The 18,174-nt window shown below is 42.2% G+C and overlaps 1 protein-coding gene across 1 annotated transcript in view; it reads left to right on the top strand.

Moving 5' to 3' along the window:
* Positions 1 to 18,174, top strand: part of CNBD1 (cyclic nucleotide binding domain containing 1) — a 280,150-nt gene that overhangs the window by 139,522 nt on the left and 122,454 nt on the right. The window contains exon 5 of the mRNA XM_043538780.1: positions 13,475 to 13,620. Coding sequence (XP_043394715.1) covers positions 13,475 to 13,620 — 146 coding nt within the window. The remainder of the gene's footprint in view (positions 1 to 13,474; positions 13,621 to 18,174) is intronic.

The following is an 18,174-nucleotide window of genomic DNA, read 5'->3' as shown; positions in this document are numbered from 1 at the left end:
TATACTTGCCACATTGAATAGCAGTACAATAGTTGGCCCCAGGGAGTGAGAGGTCAGAGGTTCAAAATAACAGTAGTAACAATATCAATGAAACCACTAAGACTGGGGAGAGAAAATATTCTCATGCCACAGCAGAAGGTAAAGGAGACAGGAAAACAGAGCTCAGCTCACTAGAGGGAGAAGAGCTAGAATTTGAGTGCTGCTAGCATGTGTCACAAAAGTGGTAAAGGTATGAAACACATATGTTGATTATTATATATGAGATGTGAAACCTGAGTCTTTCACAACTTGATTGAGATTATTCCCAGACATGTCTCTAACTTCTGTGATTCCATGAATCTGAGCCCCTTCCAGGCACTCAATAAAAGTCTGAGAAATGCAGGTGAAACCAATCTATTCATGTACAAACTGAAAAGAAACTTCCTGCTAAGCAGAACCAAACCTTTTACGTGCTAGAAGGGCTAGTAGAGTGGCAGTAAAAGAAATGAAAACTCAGTCATCCTGGTGCTGGTGCAGAATTGGAGTGGACTGTGGGAAAGCCATCCAACCCCAGAAAAGTCTAGTTGGTGAGTAGTGGTTATACCAGTTGGCCCACCAGAAAAGGCAGAAGAAGGTAGCCCTAATCTGATTGTTAGAGGATTATGTAAATAATCATAAAAATTAGCCATGGGGGAAGCCTCTTTGCTTTCTAGTTTTAGAGACACTCCCTTTCCCCCCTAAAGAGACATGTCTTATCTGTAATGACTGCCATCAAGCCTTTAAAGTGTTTTCCTTTCACTGCAGCTGTCAGAGCTGCTACTAATTGACAAGCAAGTCTGAATATAGAATGATTGACATTCTTGAAGGTAAACATGAAGACTTATTATGCAGAAGAAGATGCTGTCTAGAGATGGTGGCATAACATCTGACACCGGTGTGGTGTGTGCTATCCATTAATGACCTACCACAAATATTACTAAAAACAAGGAATCATCTCAACAGGAACATGAATGTAACTGTTTCATTATATAAAAGCTTTGACTTTCTTCACAGGGAATGACTGGCATGACTTTGTTTTATTGCCAAACTTAGTATGAGCAAACAGATGGAATAAATGAATTGGGGAGGAGGGGAAGGGAGGAGATCTTGTGAGAGAATGAGAGGGTGGAAAGCAGGTTTGAAATATATTTAATAAAGCTGTCAGTACATGTAATTTTTGAAGTACTCAGTTTATCTGTGATAAGCAACTCTTGCCACCTGTTGTATATCTGCCTTAAGCCTTTAACTTTGATCACTTTATATTATTTGAGGACTAAAGAGAATTACCTGTGAAGTATCAATTAATAAAAAAAAACCAAAACCCCAAACCCTCTGAAGACAACACACGAGCAAAATGCACATTGAGATTGGGGCTTGATCAATTGTTACCACATTCAAAGTATTCTTTTCCTTTGCTTTTTGGAAACACAGCTGTGAGGCGTTGACAATGTCCTGCACTTGATTTTAGTGTGAGGGACTCATGTCGGCACAACCATGTTTGTAAAGTCAGTTTTGATCCTTAATCATGTTTCTTGTTTATACAAATTAAAACAGAAGTGTATTTCACCTCTGCAGCAAATACTATGCAACCATGGGCAAGTGATAAGTGATTTAATGCATACACAGACAGTGCCTAGTAAAATGGGATCCCCATCTCAGTTTGTGCTTATAGGCACTTTTGTAATACAAATAATATTGTACTGAGACCAGCATTTTGGATCGTGAGATGGATTCCTCACTCCATGTGACAGCAGCAGCTGGATGCCCTGTGGTGGCAGCATATTAAAAGTACGTCTACACAAAAAAGCAGTGCAAGTGTCCGTCAACTCGAGCTAGCTTGAATCCTGCTTGTGCGGATAACAATAGCAGTGAAGATCGTGCAGCACAGGCTAGTGAGCCACGTACGTCCCCTAGGTCTATGCTGGGCTTGTATTACCTATGCTGAAGCCTGCACTGCCCTGTCTTCACTGCTGTTGTTACCCATGCTAACTGGATTTAAGCTAGCTCTGGTAAGCTAACCTGTGTGTAGAAATATCCTTAGGCCTTGTCTACACTCCAGGGAAAAGTCGATCTAAGCTACGCAATTTGAGTTACGTGAATAGTGTAAATCAAATTGACGTAGCTTAGATCTACTTACTGCGGGGCCCACACTATGTGACCATCGACTCCCCTTACTCTTCTCGATCCGGTGGAGTACAGGAGTCGACGGGAAAGCGGGTCTTCACTTGACCCGCTAAGTCAACCGCCAGTGCAACAATCGCCATGTGTTGATCCCCCGGTAAGTGTAGAGGAGCCCAACAGCAGTGATGAGACACAGCACTCCCCAGGTGGAAGAAGGTTTGCTGTGACGTGGCATCCATTAGGATGGCCTGGAAAAAGCAAAGATGGGAAAGAATTATTATTTATTACTTATATTATGATAGTGCCTCAGGGTCCCAGTCTGAGACTGGGACCCAGATATGTTAGGCACTGTACACAGGGAATAAGAGATGGTCCTTGTCCTGAAGAGCTTACAATTTAAACAACAAAACAGGCAATGGATTGGAGGAAGGATATAACGTACCAGCAGAATGAACAAAGGGATGGTCAGCAAACAGCATGTTAGTGGTGTGAATTTACTTTTTTATTTTTGTTTTGTCTTTAAAAATGTTTTGGGTGAATTTTTGTTGTGAGCTGAAAGAGACAAAGGGAGGTCGCGAAGTCACTGAAAAGATGAGGTGTCACAAGCTATCTGGCCCTTTATGGGTAGCTGGGTTTAACCACACCTGTGGTAGATTAGCTACCCAACTCCATGAAGATGGTCCTGATTAGCTGGGTGATTTCTGTAAAAGGGCTGAGAAATCATAAGTTTGCCATAAGGAGCAAGTTGGGCTTCTGTGGAAGTCTGTGAAGGAAGGTCTGAAAGGACTCCAGGAAAGGAGCCAGAGTCAGGATTCTTTCCCAGAGCCAGAGACTAAAAGTTAGCCCAGAGGGGTTTAGACTGTGAGGAAACTCCAGGGAAGAAGCCTGGGAGTCAGAGCCAGAGACACTGAAAAGTGACCCAGGAAGGGGCTGGGAACTGAGCCTGAAAGTTGGGCTGAAGAAAAGCCCACATGTGGCAGAAGAACCTTTTATTTGGGGATTTTGGTTGGCCTTGTTACCCTGAAAGGAGACTAAACTTTGAGATTTACCCAGCTAGAGAGCTGAGCCACATGAACCACGGGGGAAGACTCTGGGAAGGACAAAACAGTGGCAGGGAGCACCTGTAGCACCTTCCCCAACAGAGGGCACTGCAGGGCAGGGATGGCCTGAGATGGATGTAGAAGAATTCTGAGCATGGAGGACCAGGAATGAGGCTGAAGGGAGGAAATTGTGAGGGAAAGGGCAGGAGTGAGTTGGTGCAAACAGCCAATCAGCAGAAGGGAAAAAACATCCAGAGTAAAAAGAAAAATGGGTTAAAACAACAAACCAACCATCAGACACTGATGATGTCCTCACTTTTGGAAGGTCCCTTTGATATGGAAAATTTTCAGCTGCTCGATTCTGTTTCCTAAGCACAGCACTGAAAACATTGCTTTCCCACCATTAACTGAAAGTTTTTGGGGTAACACCTGCTGCAGCTCCTTTTTTTTTTCTGCTCTTGCTGGCTGAGTTTCTGTCTGGCACCTCCCAACAGTTTCTCTCTTTCCTGAGCTCATAAGGTTGGGAGAGCACTGGGAATAGATAGGCCCAATGTCCCCAGAGGGGATGGACTCCCCGGCACAGTTCTTGGTCTACAAGTGCAGGGATGGGAAGGAGTAACCCTGACTCTCACCTCCCCACCCCCTTTTCCTCCAGGTTACAGCTGTAGCTGCTTTCCCCTTCCCTTGCTGGCACAAAATGGGGGTGAATTACAGGTTACTTTCAAATTACAATGCAAAAATTGTCAATAAACGTTGTTAGCTTTGTTTTGTCTCACAGCCCAGTGAATTCTCACATTGGGCCATCACACCTCAGAAGTGAGGATGCGAGTGGGAAGGTCACTGAACTGGGTTTCCCAGTGCATCACAATAACTGAAACAACTTTGATTTGATCTGATGTGAATATTCACAGTATTGAGTACCCCTCAAAATAACTCCATTATCTGAAAGTGGTTGCACATTAGGTTGTAGTTTTATACCTGAAGGCACTGGCTCCAAACTTCTTAAATGCTTTTACTCTGTTTGCAAAACACATGTATGAAATTTTACATGTGACTATAAGAGAGGGATTGCAAATTTATATTAAAGGACTAAACAAATATGTAGTTGCAAACTGAAAAGATGGTCCTGTATTCATAATACGGTCATCTCATTTCTTCATTTTTTTTGTACTAGTCCCTTTCTAATTCTGTATATCCCACTATCCTATTCACTCATAACTTCTGCCGTGCATTTAATCAGATTGTTCCGTCTGCTCTCTGCTAAGTTGCTTTGATCTTTTTCTAGGGAAGCTTCAGCTATTGAGAGCCAATCAGTGTGGACGACTAGTCTAAATCAATTCTTTTTATGTGATTTATTTTGCCATTGTCCTATATTGAATTTCATCTGCCTTTGTATTGGCCCATTTGATTAATTCCTCACAATCCTACAGTTTGTAGCATTTACTGACCAAAATAATTTTGTATGAATAGTGAATTTTCCTACCTTGCTTATTCACTCCATCGTCTAAATTGTTATTAAATATATTTGACAATATTGATCCCTAGATCACCCCACTACTAACTTTTCCCATCCTGAGAACTCCTCAGTGTAAGTGTATCAGAATCTAGCCCTTATTTACTTCCATTGTTTTCTTATTTCATATCTCTAATCTGAACCATAGGATGAACCATGACAGGAGTTTACAGCCCTACTCAACCTGTTGTTATCCAGTTTCCTCAATAGCCTTGTAATGAATTTTATTACAAGCTTTTAAAATGTCTGAATGACCACAAATTCTACCAGTTTTGCTTTATCCATTATAATGTTAACTCTTAAGTTAGCCCTGTAAGGATGGGTAAGGCCCCAATTTGTTTCATGTAGGCCAGACACCAAACCGTTGTCATATGATGACTGTTTTAGGCCACTCACTATCAGTATAGGTGGTATTTGGACCACTCACATAAAGTGCAAGGTGGCTGATTACTAGGCCCTCTGAGTCATTCACTCTCATGCACTATAGTATTACCTTATTTGCAAGAATAGTGTGCTTTGTTAACATGAATAATTGCCTGATTGCTAGCCAGGACAGGATCTTTGTATGGATAAGCATATTCCTTCGATATGGAAAACTGAACAATAGCTGAAGGCTGATTATGGGCTACTCCTGGCTTTTCCTACTATAACAATATCTGGAAATAAACGCAGAATTACTCAAAAGACACATCAAGTTACAGTAATCTTAATTTAAGAATTAGGTCCTAGGTGAGCAACTACTGTACTGATCAAGTAATAGTTCTTTTAAATTGCCATTTTATATCCCTCACATGTCTCCAAATATTTAATGCAATTTCCCCAATATTATTTTATTAGGTTATTTATAATGGCATTGTGAGCTTGCTAGTAATCATATTATTGTTTAAATTCAGTCTGTTACATACAGTCAAATCTGTTGCCTAACCAAAGCCAAGGTAAGTTTGTTTGTTTTTCCAAGTATTACTGAGGCAGTCTGTGTCCCAGCTGTGTGTAGTCCAAAACTACAATTATGCATATCTTTCCTTTTTTTGTATCCTGTTATTAACTCATTCAGAACTTAGTGGCTGAACAGCATACAGTAGTCCAGCTGCACAAATAATGGAAATGTGCAGTAGACTACATCTTTTAAAATAGTGTTTCCCAAACTTGGGGCGCCACTTGTTCAGGGAAAGCCTCTGGCGGGCCGGGCCAGTTTGTTTACCTGCCGTGTCCGCAGGTTCAGCCGATTGCGGTTCCCACTGGCCACCGTTCACAGCTGCAGGCCAATGGGGGCTGCGGGAACTGCGCATGCAAGCTGTGCATGACAGGTATCAGTACCTACTATACTGGCCGGTGACACTTCGGTGCACAAAACTGATTTGCATCTAAATGAGAGAGCTAAGGCAAGTGGACAAGGCAGGGACTATGCCACCTATTTAAGCATGCAAGAGCACTTTCAGTGCAGTGGGCCAGATTTTCAGCCCTGATTAAGGCTGCTTGAGAAGTCTGCTGCTTGCCAGGGGCTAAGATTCGCGATGTGACGGAGAGACTGCCGAGACTCATCAAGCCCTCAGATCGCTACCCCTTCCTGCTTCTCCACGTGGGCACCAATGATACTGCCAAGAATGACCTTGAGCGGATCACTGCGGACTACGTGGCTCTGGGAAGAAGGATAAAGGAGTTGGAGGCGCAAGTGGTGTTCTCGTCCATCCTCCCTGTGGAAGGAAAAGGCCTGGGTAGGGACCGTCGAATCGTGGAAGTCAACGAATGGCTACGCAGGTGGTGTCGGAGAGAAGGCTTTGGATTCTTTGACCATGGGATGGTGTTCCATGAAGGAGGAGTGCTGGGCAGAGACGGGCTCCTTCTTACGAAGAGAGGGAAGAGCATCTTTGCCAGCAGGCTGGCTAACCTAGTGAGGAGGGCTTTAAACTAGGTTCACCGGGGGAAGGAGACCAAAGCCCCGAGGTAAGTGGGAAAGCGGGATACCGGGAGGAAGCACAGGCAGGAATGTCTGTGAGGGGAGGGCTCCTGCCTCATACTGGGAATGAGGGGCGATCAACAGGTTATCTCAAGTGCTTATATACAAATGCACAAAGCCTTGGAAACAAGCAGGGAGAACTGGAGGTCCTGGTGATGTCAAGGAACTATGACGTGATTGGAATAACAGAGACTTGGTGGGATAACTCACATGACTGGAGTACAGTCATGGATGGTTATAAACTGTTCAGGAAGGACAGGCAGGGCAGAAAAGGTGGGGGAGTAGCACTGTATGTAAGGGAGCAGTATGACTGCTCAGAGCTCCGGTACGAAACTGTGGAAAAACCTGAGTGTCTCTGGATTAAGTTTAGAAGTGTGTGCAACAAGAGTGATGTAGTGGTGGGAGTCTGCTATAGACCACCGGACCAGGGGGATGAGGTGGATGAGGCTTTCTTCCGGCAACTCACGGAAGCTACTAGATCGCATGCCCTGATTCTCATGGGTGACTTTAATTTTCCTGATATCTGCTGGGAGAGCAATACAGCGGTGCATAGACAATCCAGGAAGTTTTTGGAAAGCGTAGGGGACAATTTCCTGGTGCAAGTGCTAGGGGAGCCAACTAGGGGGGGCGCTTTTCTTGACCTGCTGCTCACAAACCGGGTAGAATTAGTGGGGGAAGCAAAAGTGGATGGGAATCTGGGAGGCAGTGACCATGAGTTGGTTGAGTTCAGGATCCTGACGCAGGGAAGAAAGGTAAGCAGCAGGATACGGACCCTGGACTTCAGGAAAGCAGACTTTGACTCCCTCAGGGAACAGATGGCCAGGATCCCCTGGGGAACTAACATGAAGGGGAAGGGAGTCCAGGAGAGCTGGCTGTATTTCAAGGAATCCCTGTTGAGGTTACAGGGACAAACCATCCCGATGAGTCGAAAGAATAGTAAATATGGCAGGCGACCAGCTTGGCTTAATGGTGAAATCCTAGCGGATCTTAAACATAAAAAAGAAGCTTACAAGAAGTGGAAGGTTGGACATATGACCAGGGAAGAGTATAAAAATATTGCTCGGGCATGTAGGAAAGATATCAGGAGGGCCAAATCGCACCTGGAGCTGCAGCTAGCAAGAGATGTCAAGAGTAACAAGAAGGGTTTCTTCAGGTATGTTGGCAACAAGAAGAAAGCCAAGGAAAGTGTGGGCCCCTTACTGAATGAGGGAGGCAACCTAGTGACAGAGGATGTGGAAAAAGCTAATGTACTCAATGCTTTTTTTGCCTCTGTTTTCACTAACAAGGTCAGCTCCCAGACTGCTGTGCTGGGCATCACAAAATGGGGAAGAGATGGCCAGCCCTCTGTAGAGATAGAGGTGGTTAGGGACTATTTAGAAAAGCTGGACGTGCACAAGTCCATGGGGCCGGACGAATTGCATCCGAGAGTGCTGAAGGAATTGGCGGCTGTGATTGCAGAGCCCTTGGCCATTATCTTTGAAAACTCGTGGCGAACGGGGGAAGTCCCGGATGACTGGAAAAAGGCTAATGTAGTGCCCATCTTTAAAAAAGGGAAGAAGGAGGATCCTGGGAACTACAGGCTAGTCAGCCTCACCTCAGTCCCTGGAAAAATCATGGAGCAGGTCCTCAAAGAATCAATCCTGAAGCACTTAGAGGAGAGGAAAGTGATCAGGAACAGTCAGCATGGATTCACCAAGGGAAGGTCATGCCTGACTAATCTAATCACCTTTTATGATGAGATTACTGGTTCTGTGGATGAAGGGAAAGCAGTGGATGTATTGTTTCTTGACTTTAGCAAAGCTTTTGACACGGTCTCCCACAGCATTCTTGTCAGCAAGTTAAGGAAGTATGGGCTGGATGAATGCACTATAAGGTGGGTAGAAAGCTGGCTAGATTGTCGGGCTCAACGGGTAGTGATCAATGGCTCCATGTCTAGTTGGCAGCCGGTGTCAAGTGGCGTGCCCCAGGGGTCGGTCCTGGGGCCCATTTTGTTCAATATCTTCATAAATGATCTGGAGGATGGTGTGGATTGCACTCTCAGCAAACTTGCGGATGATACTAAACTGGGAGGAGTGGTAGATACGCTGGAGGGGAGGGATAGGATACAGAAGGACCTAGACAAATTGGAGGATTGGGCCAAAAGAAATCTGATGAGGTTCAATAAGGATAAGTGCAGGGTCCTGCACTTAGGATGGAAGAATCCAATGCACCGCTACAGACTAGGGACCGAATGGCTAGGCAGCAGTTCTGCGGAAAAGGACCTAGGGGTGACAGTAGACGAGAAGCTGGATATGAGTCAGCAGTGTGCCCTTGTTGCCAAGAAGGCCAATGGCATTTTGGGATGTATAAGTAGGGGCATAGCGAGCAGATCGAGGGACGTGATCGTTCCCCTCTATTCGACACTGGTGAGGCCTCATCTGGAGTACTGTGTCCAGTTTTGGGCCCCACACTACAAGAAGGATGTGGATAAATTGGAAAGAGTCCAGCGAAGGGCAACAAAAATGATTAGGGGTCTAGAGCACATGACTTATGAGGAGAGGCTGAGGGAGCTGGGATTGTTTAGTCTGCAGAAGAGAAGAATGAGGGGGGATTTGATAGCTGCTTTCAACTACCTGAAAGGGGGTTCCAAAGAGGATGGCTCTAGACTGTTCTCAATGGTAGCAGATGACAGAACGAGGAGTAATGGTCTCAAGTTGCAATGGGGGAGGTTTAGATTGGATATTAGGAAAAACTTTTTCACTAAGAGGGTGGTGAAACACTGGAATGCGTTACCTAGGGAGGTGGTAGAATCTCCTTCCTTAGAGGTTTTTAAGGTCAGGCTTGACAAAGCCCTGGCTGGGATGATTTAACTGGGACTTGGTCCTGCTTTGAGCAGGGGGTTGGACTAGATGACCTTCTGGGGTCCCTTCCAACCCTGATATTCTATGATTCTATGATTCTATGAATTTAGCTGTGCATAGCAGCTAAAGACACAGCTTCTTAAAGATGCAACTGTGGATTTCCCCTGACAGAAGAGTCCTTGGGTAGCACAAGGACAGTTATTACCATCTTTGATACCATCTAAGAGACTGTCAGACAAGGTTGGTTTTCCTTCTAAAAACTCTCTTCAGCTAAAGGGGAAGGGAACACGTGATGCTGTTAAAAACAAAGCCCTATTTAATACTTTTCATTTCAAACGCTGTAACTGTTTTCCTTTTCTTTATCTTTCATAAAAGATTAAAAGGATTTTAATGGTGTGTTTGCCATGGTTTTAAGCAGGCTCAGAATCTGTAAACCAAACCCCGGACCTTGTTTAACACTGTTTAATGTTGGACAGTGACTTGGTTATGTTAGCACCTTTGACCCATTTATTCCATATAAATTAATACAACACCCCTTCAAGTGAACAGGTCACCCTCTCACACATAAACAATAAATTTTCATGTTTTAAGAACTATAAATTATTGAAAAGGCGTCTTTGTAATTCTTTGCTTTCTCTTTCCTACAGATCAGCTTATTATAATGGTCATGCTTTTTGCAGCTGCTGTAGAGAAGCTGAGGTTGCAAAACAATTTCTGTTAAAAACGCATTGACTTTCCCTACTCCAGACTTCATGAAAATTTACCTTTTAGGCTGCAATTTTCCATGCTTGGTGTCTGCTCAAGAATTAGTCAGGAAGAATTAGCTTGGAATGCTTGAACAAAATCCCTTAAACCACTTTAAAGTGACAAGAAGGGAAAAAATATAATAGTCCCACTTCAAAACAACTCTGACCACTTTTTTTCTATGCAGATAATTTTACATATTACTAAAAATGGCTAAACTTTATAAGACACTAAATTTTAAAAATTCCATGGATAATATTATAAGTAATTGAAGTAATACTTCTGAACATGCTCTGTGGCATCTGATATGATTTTCAACTGAACAAATCCCTTGGCTCCCACTTGTGACATCACAATGCTATTTTTAACTTGCCAGATGCCTAGCAGGCACATTGGATACACCTGGGACAACATGCTTTAGGGGTAGGTGTGTCAAACTCATTCTGTGCAGAGGATGGAATTATACTTTTAGTGTTGGTTCACAGGTTGGAGTTACAAAGTTAGAGTTGCATACTGTCCTTTATCTACCGATAGTGGGCTCCTTTTGTGTGCAATTACCCAATCTCCATTCATCACTGCATATTTCAAGTAGGGTTGTGGGAAGCGGTGTCTGCAGGCAAAGGGGCTGCAGGCACATGCTGGCCACCGCTTCCCACAGCTCCCATTCGCCGGGAACACAGAACTGCGGCCACTGGGAGCTGTGAGGGGCAGTACCTGCGGACGGTCAATGTCCACAAAATGTCTCGTGGCCCGTAATCAGATTACCCTGATGGGCCGCCTGTTGCCCACCACTGCTATTGGGGGGGCTAACCAAGGGACTGCGACTGTAATGGCTTGCAGATCCCTCTAACACCACTTCCCAGCATACTTGGTGTCAGGGGTGGGAATAGAATGGACCAGAAACTTCGGCTGAGGCCAACAGAGAGGCTTATGCATGGGCTGATAGGGACAAGCAGTTTGCTGGGCCAATGATGAGCCAGGGCTGCTCAGCCCCTCAGTGGGAGGGGACAGCCTGACTCAGACAAAGAGACTGGGTTTATATTCTTGTTTATTGAGTGTTAAGTCTGGAGATGAGAGAGAAGCAGAATAGCTCAAGAACTCTCTGATTAACTCCCCCTCCCACAAAGGGAGTCTTTGAACTGCCGTGGGACTGAGCACAAGGATCAGGCAGTTCCAGGTCTGCGGAGACCAGCGTCCAGAGTATCAGAATCTGACCTGCTGCCGGCTTCCGAGAGCACGCCAGGACTCCAGACCAGGGAGCCAAGAGAAGTATCTGTCCCACAAAGAGGCAAAGACACTGTAAGAAGACCCTTTTCTTTAAGCCGACCACCATTCACAACAATGCAGCACTTGTCTCAGGACTCATCCTCAACTTACCATCTGCCTGCAAAGGTGCCAGAGATGGAGCTGGGGTTGGGATAAACTGAGAGTATTGGAAGGCAGCAGATTTGTTGAGTTGTTACTATGCAGTACTTATTAGGTAACCTAACCCTAACCCTTTCTTTCCCCAGAGTCTATTTTCTTGCTTTCAATAAAGCCCCTCTTTGGTATATTGTTGTTTTTGGGTGCATCATTTCTTTGTTTCTTGTAAACTGGGTTTTATGCTCCTTCCCAGCAGGGCTAGCATTATTCATTTTCCCAAAGGACAGCACCACTTGTGTCTCAGGGACAATGGGTGGAGGCACCAGGCATCACAAAAAAGAATTTAGGACCCATCCCATGTACTATCGGGGAGAAGCTACTCCAAGTAGCAAGCACCAGGGAGGAGGTGAGCTGCACCTCATGGGAGGGGCTAAGCGAATATGAGCACAAGGTTGGCTTTATAATCTGTTTTGGCTGAGCAAATGATTTAGAGCTACAGGTATGAAAAGGTATAAATAATATTTGCAATGACTTAAAAGGGATTTGGAGAATTCTCTTCCATATTTTAAATTAAATAACACTTTGGTCTGAGCATCACTGAAAATAAACCTTTCACTTGCTTCTATTTACCTTTAGGTCACAATACAAAAACTCTCTTTTTAAAAAGAGAAAAAGTATAACGAGCAGTTGGGAGCAACAGAGTAAACTAAAGTACAGATAGGAGGGGAAGTGTTTGTTAATGAGCAAGGGGATATTAATTAGTGAGCATAAAACCACCCTATTTTAATTTCTGTTTCCTTGATTTAAGGTTAGTAATGAAATATTGCACAAGTCCTTAAATTGGTTGAATATCTGGAAGCATGAAATTTAATACCTTTGAGATTAAATATGCCCCTTTCTCTGTAAAGTATACTTTCTGCCAGTAGAGATTTAACTGTTCACTTTTGAGGCCTGATCCAAAGCTCTTAAAATTCAGTGGAAAAACTGAGTCATTTCAGTATGCTTTGTATCAAGCCCTCGATTCCTTTTTTTGCAGTGCACTCCTTTTCCCCACCAAAAGGCTGATCTTCCTTTTGAACATAATTAAATATGCACAATAGTTTTCCACTTTACATATTGTACATTATTTTACTTTCTCAGTCTGAATATTTATAACTAAACATTACTTTTATTTGGTTCATTTATTTTAAGAGGAACTTTTTATAGGGGAGAAGTTTGGCGCACACCAAAATGGGAAGAAATGCTCAGTTTCACAGTGCTGAGTATCAGTGTGTAAAATTTCTTTAGCTGAGAGCATTACAAAAGCTAAACCCAGCAGAGCCAATAATGAATGGGATTACTGCTAAGTCTGTACTGTAGTAATGATACATGATTTATACTTATGTGATGGAACTACTTTTAATACCCTGTGACTTTGAAATACTTTCATTACTGCACTAAATAAATAAATTGTAATTCTTATGTTGCTTCCTGAATTTATACTGTAAGTTAATTAATGTTATATTTGTAAAATGAATAATTACTGCACATATGTTTCTGACAAGATCTCAAAATTTTATATGGTGACATAATATTCTTATGGCCCAAGGCCATACATTTACAGTGTAGAGCATCTCAGTTAAATAGTAGTTGCAATGGTTATGAATTGGTTATGCCTAATGTAAAGAACAGTGTGATGAACTGGAAAACAGTATTGTGTTCACTATAGTTAAATCAATGCTCGCTAAGGCACAGTGGACCTCTCCAGCAGAAGTAATGTCTGATGTTCAAACTTATCTGAAAACAAAACAATAAATGATTTTGACTAGATATCAAATTATATAGATCGGATCTCCCAAATGCGTTACATCCTGATGTACATTAATACATTATTTTGCAGCCCCATTCTCAGATCTATCAAAGAACATAATACAGTGTATGAGACAATGAAGCTCATTCCGGACATCAGGGCTCAGCTTTCTGAGGAAGAACTGAAGGAACTCAGCATGTGTACCATCAAGGAATACTGGGCAAAAGGAAGCACAGGTAGCAATGTATCTCTCAGAATGATTTTTTTATCTGCCTATAAAATACAAATAGATTGCTTTTCCAGGTGGTGAAACAGATATGTTCTGTATCTCTGCATATATCACAGTCTGTTAGGGATATGCTTCTGTGATGAGACACATTCTTGTCATTCAAAAAGACTGTGAAGGTTCTGTCAAGGGTAGATTAGTTATGCTTTGAGAGGAAAAATAAATTTCCATATTAAAAAATTCTGGGAAAAGGTGGGTGTTTTTTGTATTTTTTTCATTTTTAGCGTGAATTTTAGGCATAATGTTTAAGTTCTAGTCATACTAGAAACCTACAAGGGTGTTTGTTGTATCCTTCAGCAATAAATCTGCTTCTAGCAGGACCTGCAGATTCTGAACAGTACTCAGTGACTACAAATCAGAAATACTAGCCAAGATTTTAAACAGTGACTAGTGATATTACATGCCTCTATTTTTGGATGCTCAACTTGACCCTTTTCTAATCCTGCTCTATATTAGGGAACTGTTTTTATTCCTATAACTATATTATAGTGAGAAATGTCATTCCTACTAATGATTCTCTCCAATCCTTGAGAAGTAGAAATTCTGAAAGACCTATTGTAATTTATATGATGGGAGATACTAACATAAAATCTCTGTAGATTAGACTTTTAAAAAGTTCATGAAGTTTTTCTTTTCAAAAACTTCTAATAGCTTCTTCCAAATTAGCCCAACCCCGTGTTATAGCCATGTCATCAAGGAATGCTGTTTTGTATTGTACATCATCAGAATACCATCGCTTTGATGTATAACATTAAGTGTCATTGCTTTTATGATGGATAACACCAAGCGCCATTGCTCTGGTGATGGATAATGCAAAGTGCCGTTGCTCTTATGATGTATTGTAGTGAGGGGACAGTCTTGCTGTAAAATACATTATGAAAGCAAATCACTCTGAGTTATCTATCGTCAGAGCAATGGTGCTTAATGTTATATAGCCTCATTATGGCATTGGTCTGATAATACATAAAATAAAATATAATCTCTTGGTTTGTACTCATTCCACAAAACAAGAGTGGGAGGAGAAAGCTTAATTAAAAAAAAATTGAGACGTCCCTTTTGGAAGTGAGTAGAGGTGTGAAAATTAGAAGTAATTGGCTAATAAATGCTTTGTTTAGCTATCTTAAAATAAAGTAGTGAGATATATATAAACCATGCTATCTTTGGCTAGGTTAACTCCTTTGGCACGTGAGTTCCTCAGACTACACACTGTACTGAAAAAAAAGAGTGAGAACAATTAAAACTCATATCCTGCTGTTATATCAGTGGTTCTCAAACTAGGGGCACCGCTTGTTCAGGGAAAGCCCTTGGCGGGCCGGGCAGGTTTGTTTACCTGCTGCATCTGCAGATTCGGCCGATCGTGGCTCTCACCGGCCGCGGTTTGTTGCTCCAGGCCAATGGGAGCTGCGGGAAGCGGCGCGGGCCGAGGGATGTGCTGGCCACCCTTCCCGCAGCTCCCACTGGCCTGGAGCGGTGAACCGCGGCTGGTGGGAGCCACGATTGGCCGAACCTGCAGATGCGGCAGGTAAACAAACTGACCCAGCCCACCGGGGCTTTCCCTGAAGAAGCAGCACCCCTAGTTTGAGAACCACTGTGTTATACTGTCTGGTATATCAGAAGTTAGCAATGGGATTGTATCAATACAGGTCTAACAGTAGGCCTCAGTTTGATCCAACAGATCAATTTATTCTTAAACGTTGCATTCCAATCATCCTGTAAATGTTTGAAATAATGCATCTAAAGTGTATATGGAAATCAAAGCATGGAACTCAGAACCCAGCAGCTTACATTACAGCATTGCTGTGTAATTAACAGGCAAACTGAACTAGAATGTGAGCAGGCAGGAACTATATTTGCATAATGATGCAGAGATAATGAACAGGACAAATTTAAAGTCAAAGCTAGTGACTCAAATGATAGTCATGAAAATTGGCATCTTGATTCACTATACACATGTGAAAGAATCAAGGACTTCACTGCGAATTACTGTACATATCTTGGTCACTGGGACATTCATATTACTTTAGATTGGGTGCCCTATTGATTTTGCAACAGTTAATTCAATATCACAATGTGGTGTGAAATGGTGGCTCAAATTGCTGATCACCAAGCTGTGTATGAGATAAAAGTTAATCTTAATGACTCAGTCTGTCACATACTGCCTTAAAGACAAAGCTGTTTTGCATCAATGTGCAATCTTTTCCAGTTCTTTGAACATGGCTAAGCAACATTTTCAATCTAATCAGGTGCTATGACCCAAAAATAAACACTAAAATGATTTTATACTAAGTAAAACAGACTCAATACAATTAATACATGCCAGACATGTTTTTAATCTCAGAAGATTCCAGAGAACAGTTCAGGAAAACCATACTTTTTTCTTACACACGAACAAATTCTATAACAAGGGTTTCTACACTAATTTGCTTTCCTGGTGTCTTTTTGGAAGTACTAAAGGTGCAACATTTTCTGATTTCTATCAGAGAACTTTGACATATATCAAGGGATCTGCATACGTTGAACTGCATATATTAAATCAATGACACATCTCCCATTGACATCAGTGGGTGCGGGATAAAGCCCAAAAGACCTGTTAATTTATTGCTAACAGACCTGTTACCTTTCTAAGGGTTCACAACTATTGTGTTTTAATTGACTGTTTTGTTACACTTTTTTGTAATGTCTTATCTACTGTTCTGCATTAATCATACTTATAAAAATAGCAGTTGTGAGGTTATATGTCACTTACTGAGTAGATGGGCAAAAGAAAATAATGACCCCCCAAAAGTTTACCTTTGATTTTTGTGTTTGGTAATTCTATGTATTGTAAGGAATATAGACATATTATTTTTCAAATTTGGGTGTGTGCTTTGCACATACATGAAGAGAGATCTCTCGATGGCCCTTTCACCAAAGGGTTTGCAATTGTTACTTTGTGATTAGGGTTTCCCTTGGTTTCAGTGGGACTGCTTGTGGAGTTAGGCTCTGATCCTGGATAGACTCATGCATATGCATAACTTTAAGCATGTGATTAGTCCCAATGAATTCAACATAAAGGTGGCAGAATCTGGCCTTATATTTTCAGATAGAAAATTAAGAGGTGTTGGAGGCACTAATCAAGAGAAGGCCTTTGAGAATTTAGAAATGTATAACAAAATGAGGTTTGGCACTAGAAATATACTATATTATTACCTCTGGTCAAAAATACTCGAAAACAAAGGTATCCATACGGGACGGAGACACTGGAAAAGCAATAATACCAAAAGAGTCTTATGAGGTGGTAGTGGTCAAGTAACTGAATATGAGCTTGCAGCAGGATATGGTAATACAATGTTGGGCTGTTAATGCAGTCACTTCATGTCTCAGGACAGGGTGTTGCCTTTCAGGCATTACCTAGAATACTGCATAGAAATATGGGCATCTTCGTGTCACAGAGATGCTCACAAATTAAAGGGAATTTGGAGAAAAACAACAGAAATGATTAAGAGGTTGTGGGATTGATTTATGAGGCAAGATTAAATGAACTGAATCATCTACAAATATTTTAAGAATGTCAACACCAAAGAGGGTGAAAAATTGTGGTGCACGGGGGCTGAATTAGTGTAATGGATGGAACTGAACAAAGGTTATTGAGGACTGATTGCAAACACATTTCTTGACAATGAGTGCTGGTGGGACTAATCTGCATTACAGCTAGAACTATGATGACATATCCAAAGAGGCACGGTCAGCTTAATTGGTTACAAGTAATACAGCATGATTTGTGTTCACACAGCAGCTTTTCTGCCATCAGTCATGTTTTCTCTCTGAACTTAGCAAATTGCTTAACTATGTTTTAGTGAGTGCCTTCTGGGACATGCTGCTCAGCTATTCCATAGAGTATTGACAGTGGCTAAGGACCATGGGAAGTTTTAAAGAGCCCACTGTTCCATTTAAGATTTTGGGGATTCTTGTTAGAAAAACTAAAAGTCCTCTGTTTCAGGGGTCATCGTGACCGTTTTCAGTCAGAGAGGTCTTTCTGTTTCTTTCTCTTACTGCGTCCTTCAGCTTCTGGAATTTGGTGCTTGACGTGGCACAAAACATGGAATAACCGCTCTCTGAGGTTTGCTTCAGAAAAGATACAGAGGCAAATTTTTGTTCATTTACGTTGCCAAACAGAACTATGAGGAGGACAGACTACGGAGCAAGAAAAGCTTTTTCCCCTGGTGGGACAACTTTGTGGTTGTCTGAACTGGCAGTGAATGGCAGGGACATCTGTGGATGACTTAGCCCCCTCTTTACTTTCTTGCCCCACAAAACTACTCAGATGAGAGCTGCTCCATCTGTGGATAAGAGTAAGCAAAGTTCGTGATGCAAGAAAATTAAATTAAAAAAATTACAGCATGTACAAGAAGAGACAGGTGGGAAAGGAACAGTACTATCTCAACCTAACAGGAACACTAGTGGTGTTTCTCTACCAACTGTGATTAATGGGGACCTAACCTACTCTTTGCCGCATTGGCTGATA

This window comes from Chelonia mydas, chromosome 2, assembly GCF_015237465.2.
Source record: "Chelonia mydas isolate rCheMyd1 chromosome 2, rCheMyd1.pri.v2, whole genome shotgun sequence".
Lineage (NCBI taxonomy): Eukaryota > Metazoa > Chordata > Testudines > Cheloniidae > Chelonia > Chelonia mydas.
Note: the sequence above shows the minus strand (reverse complement) of the source record. Positions and strands in the feature narration are given on the sequence as shown.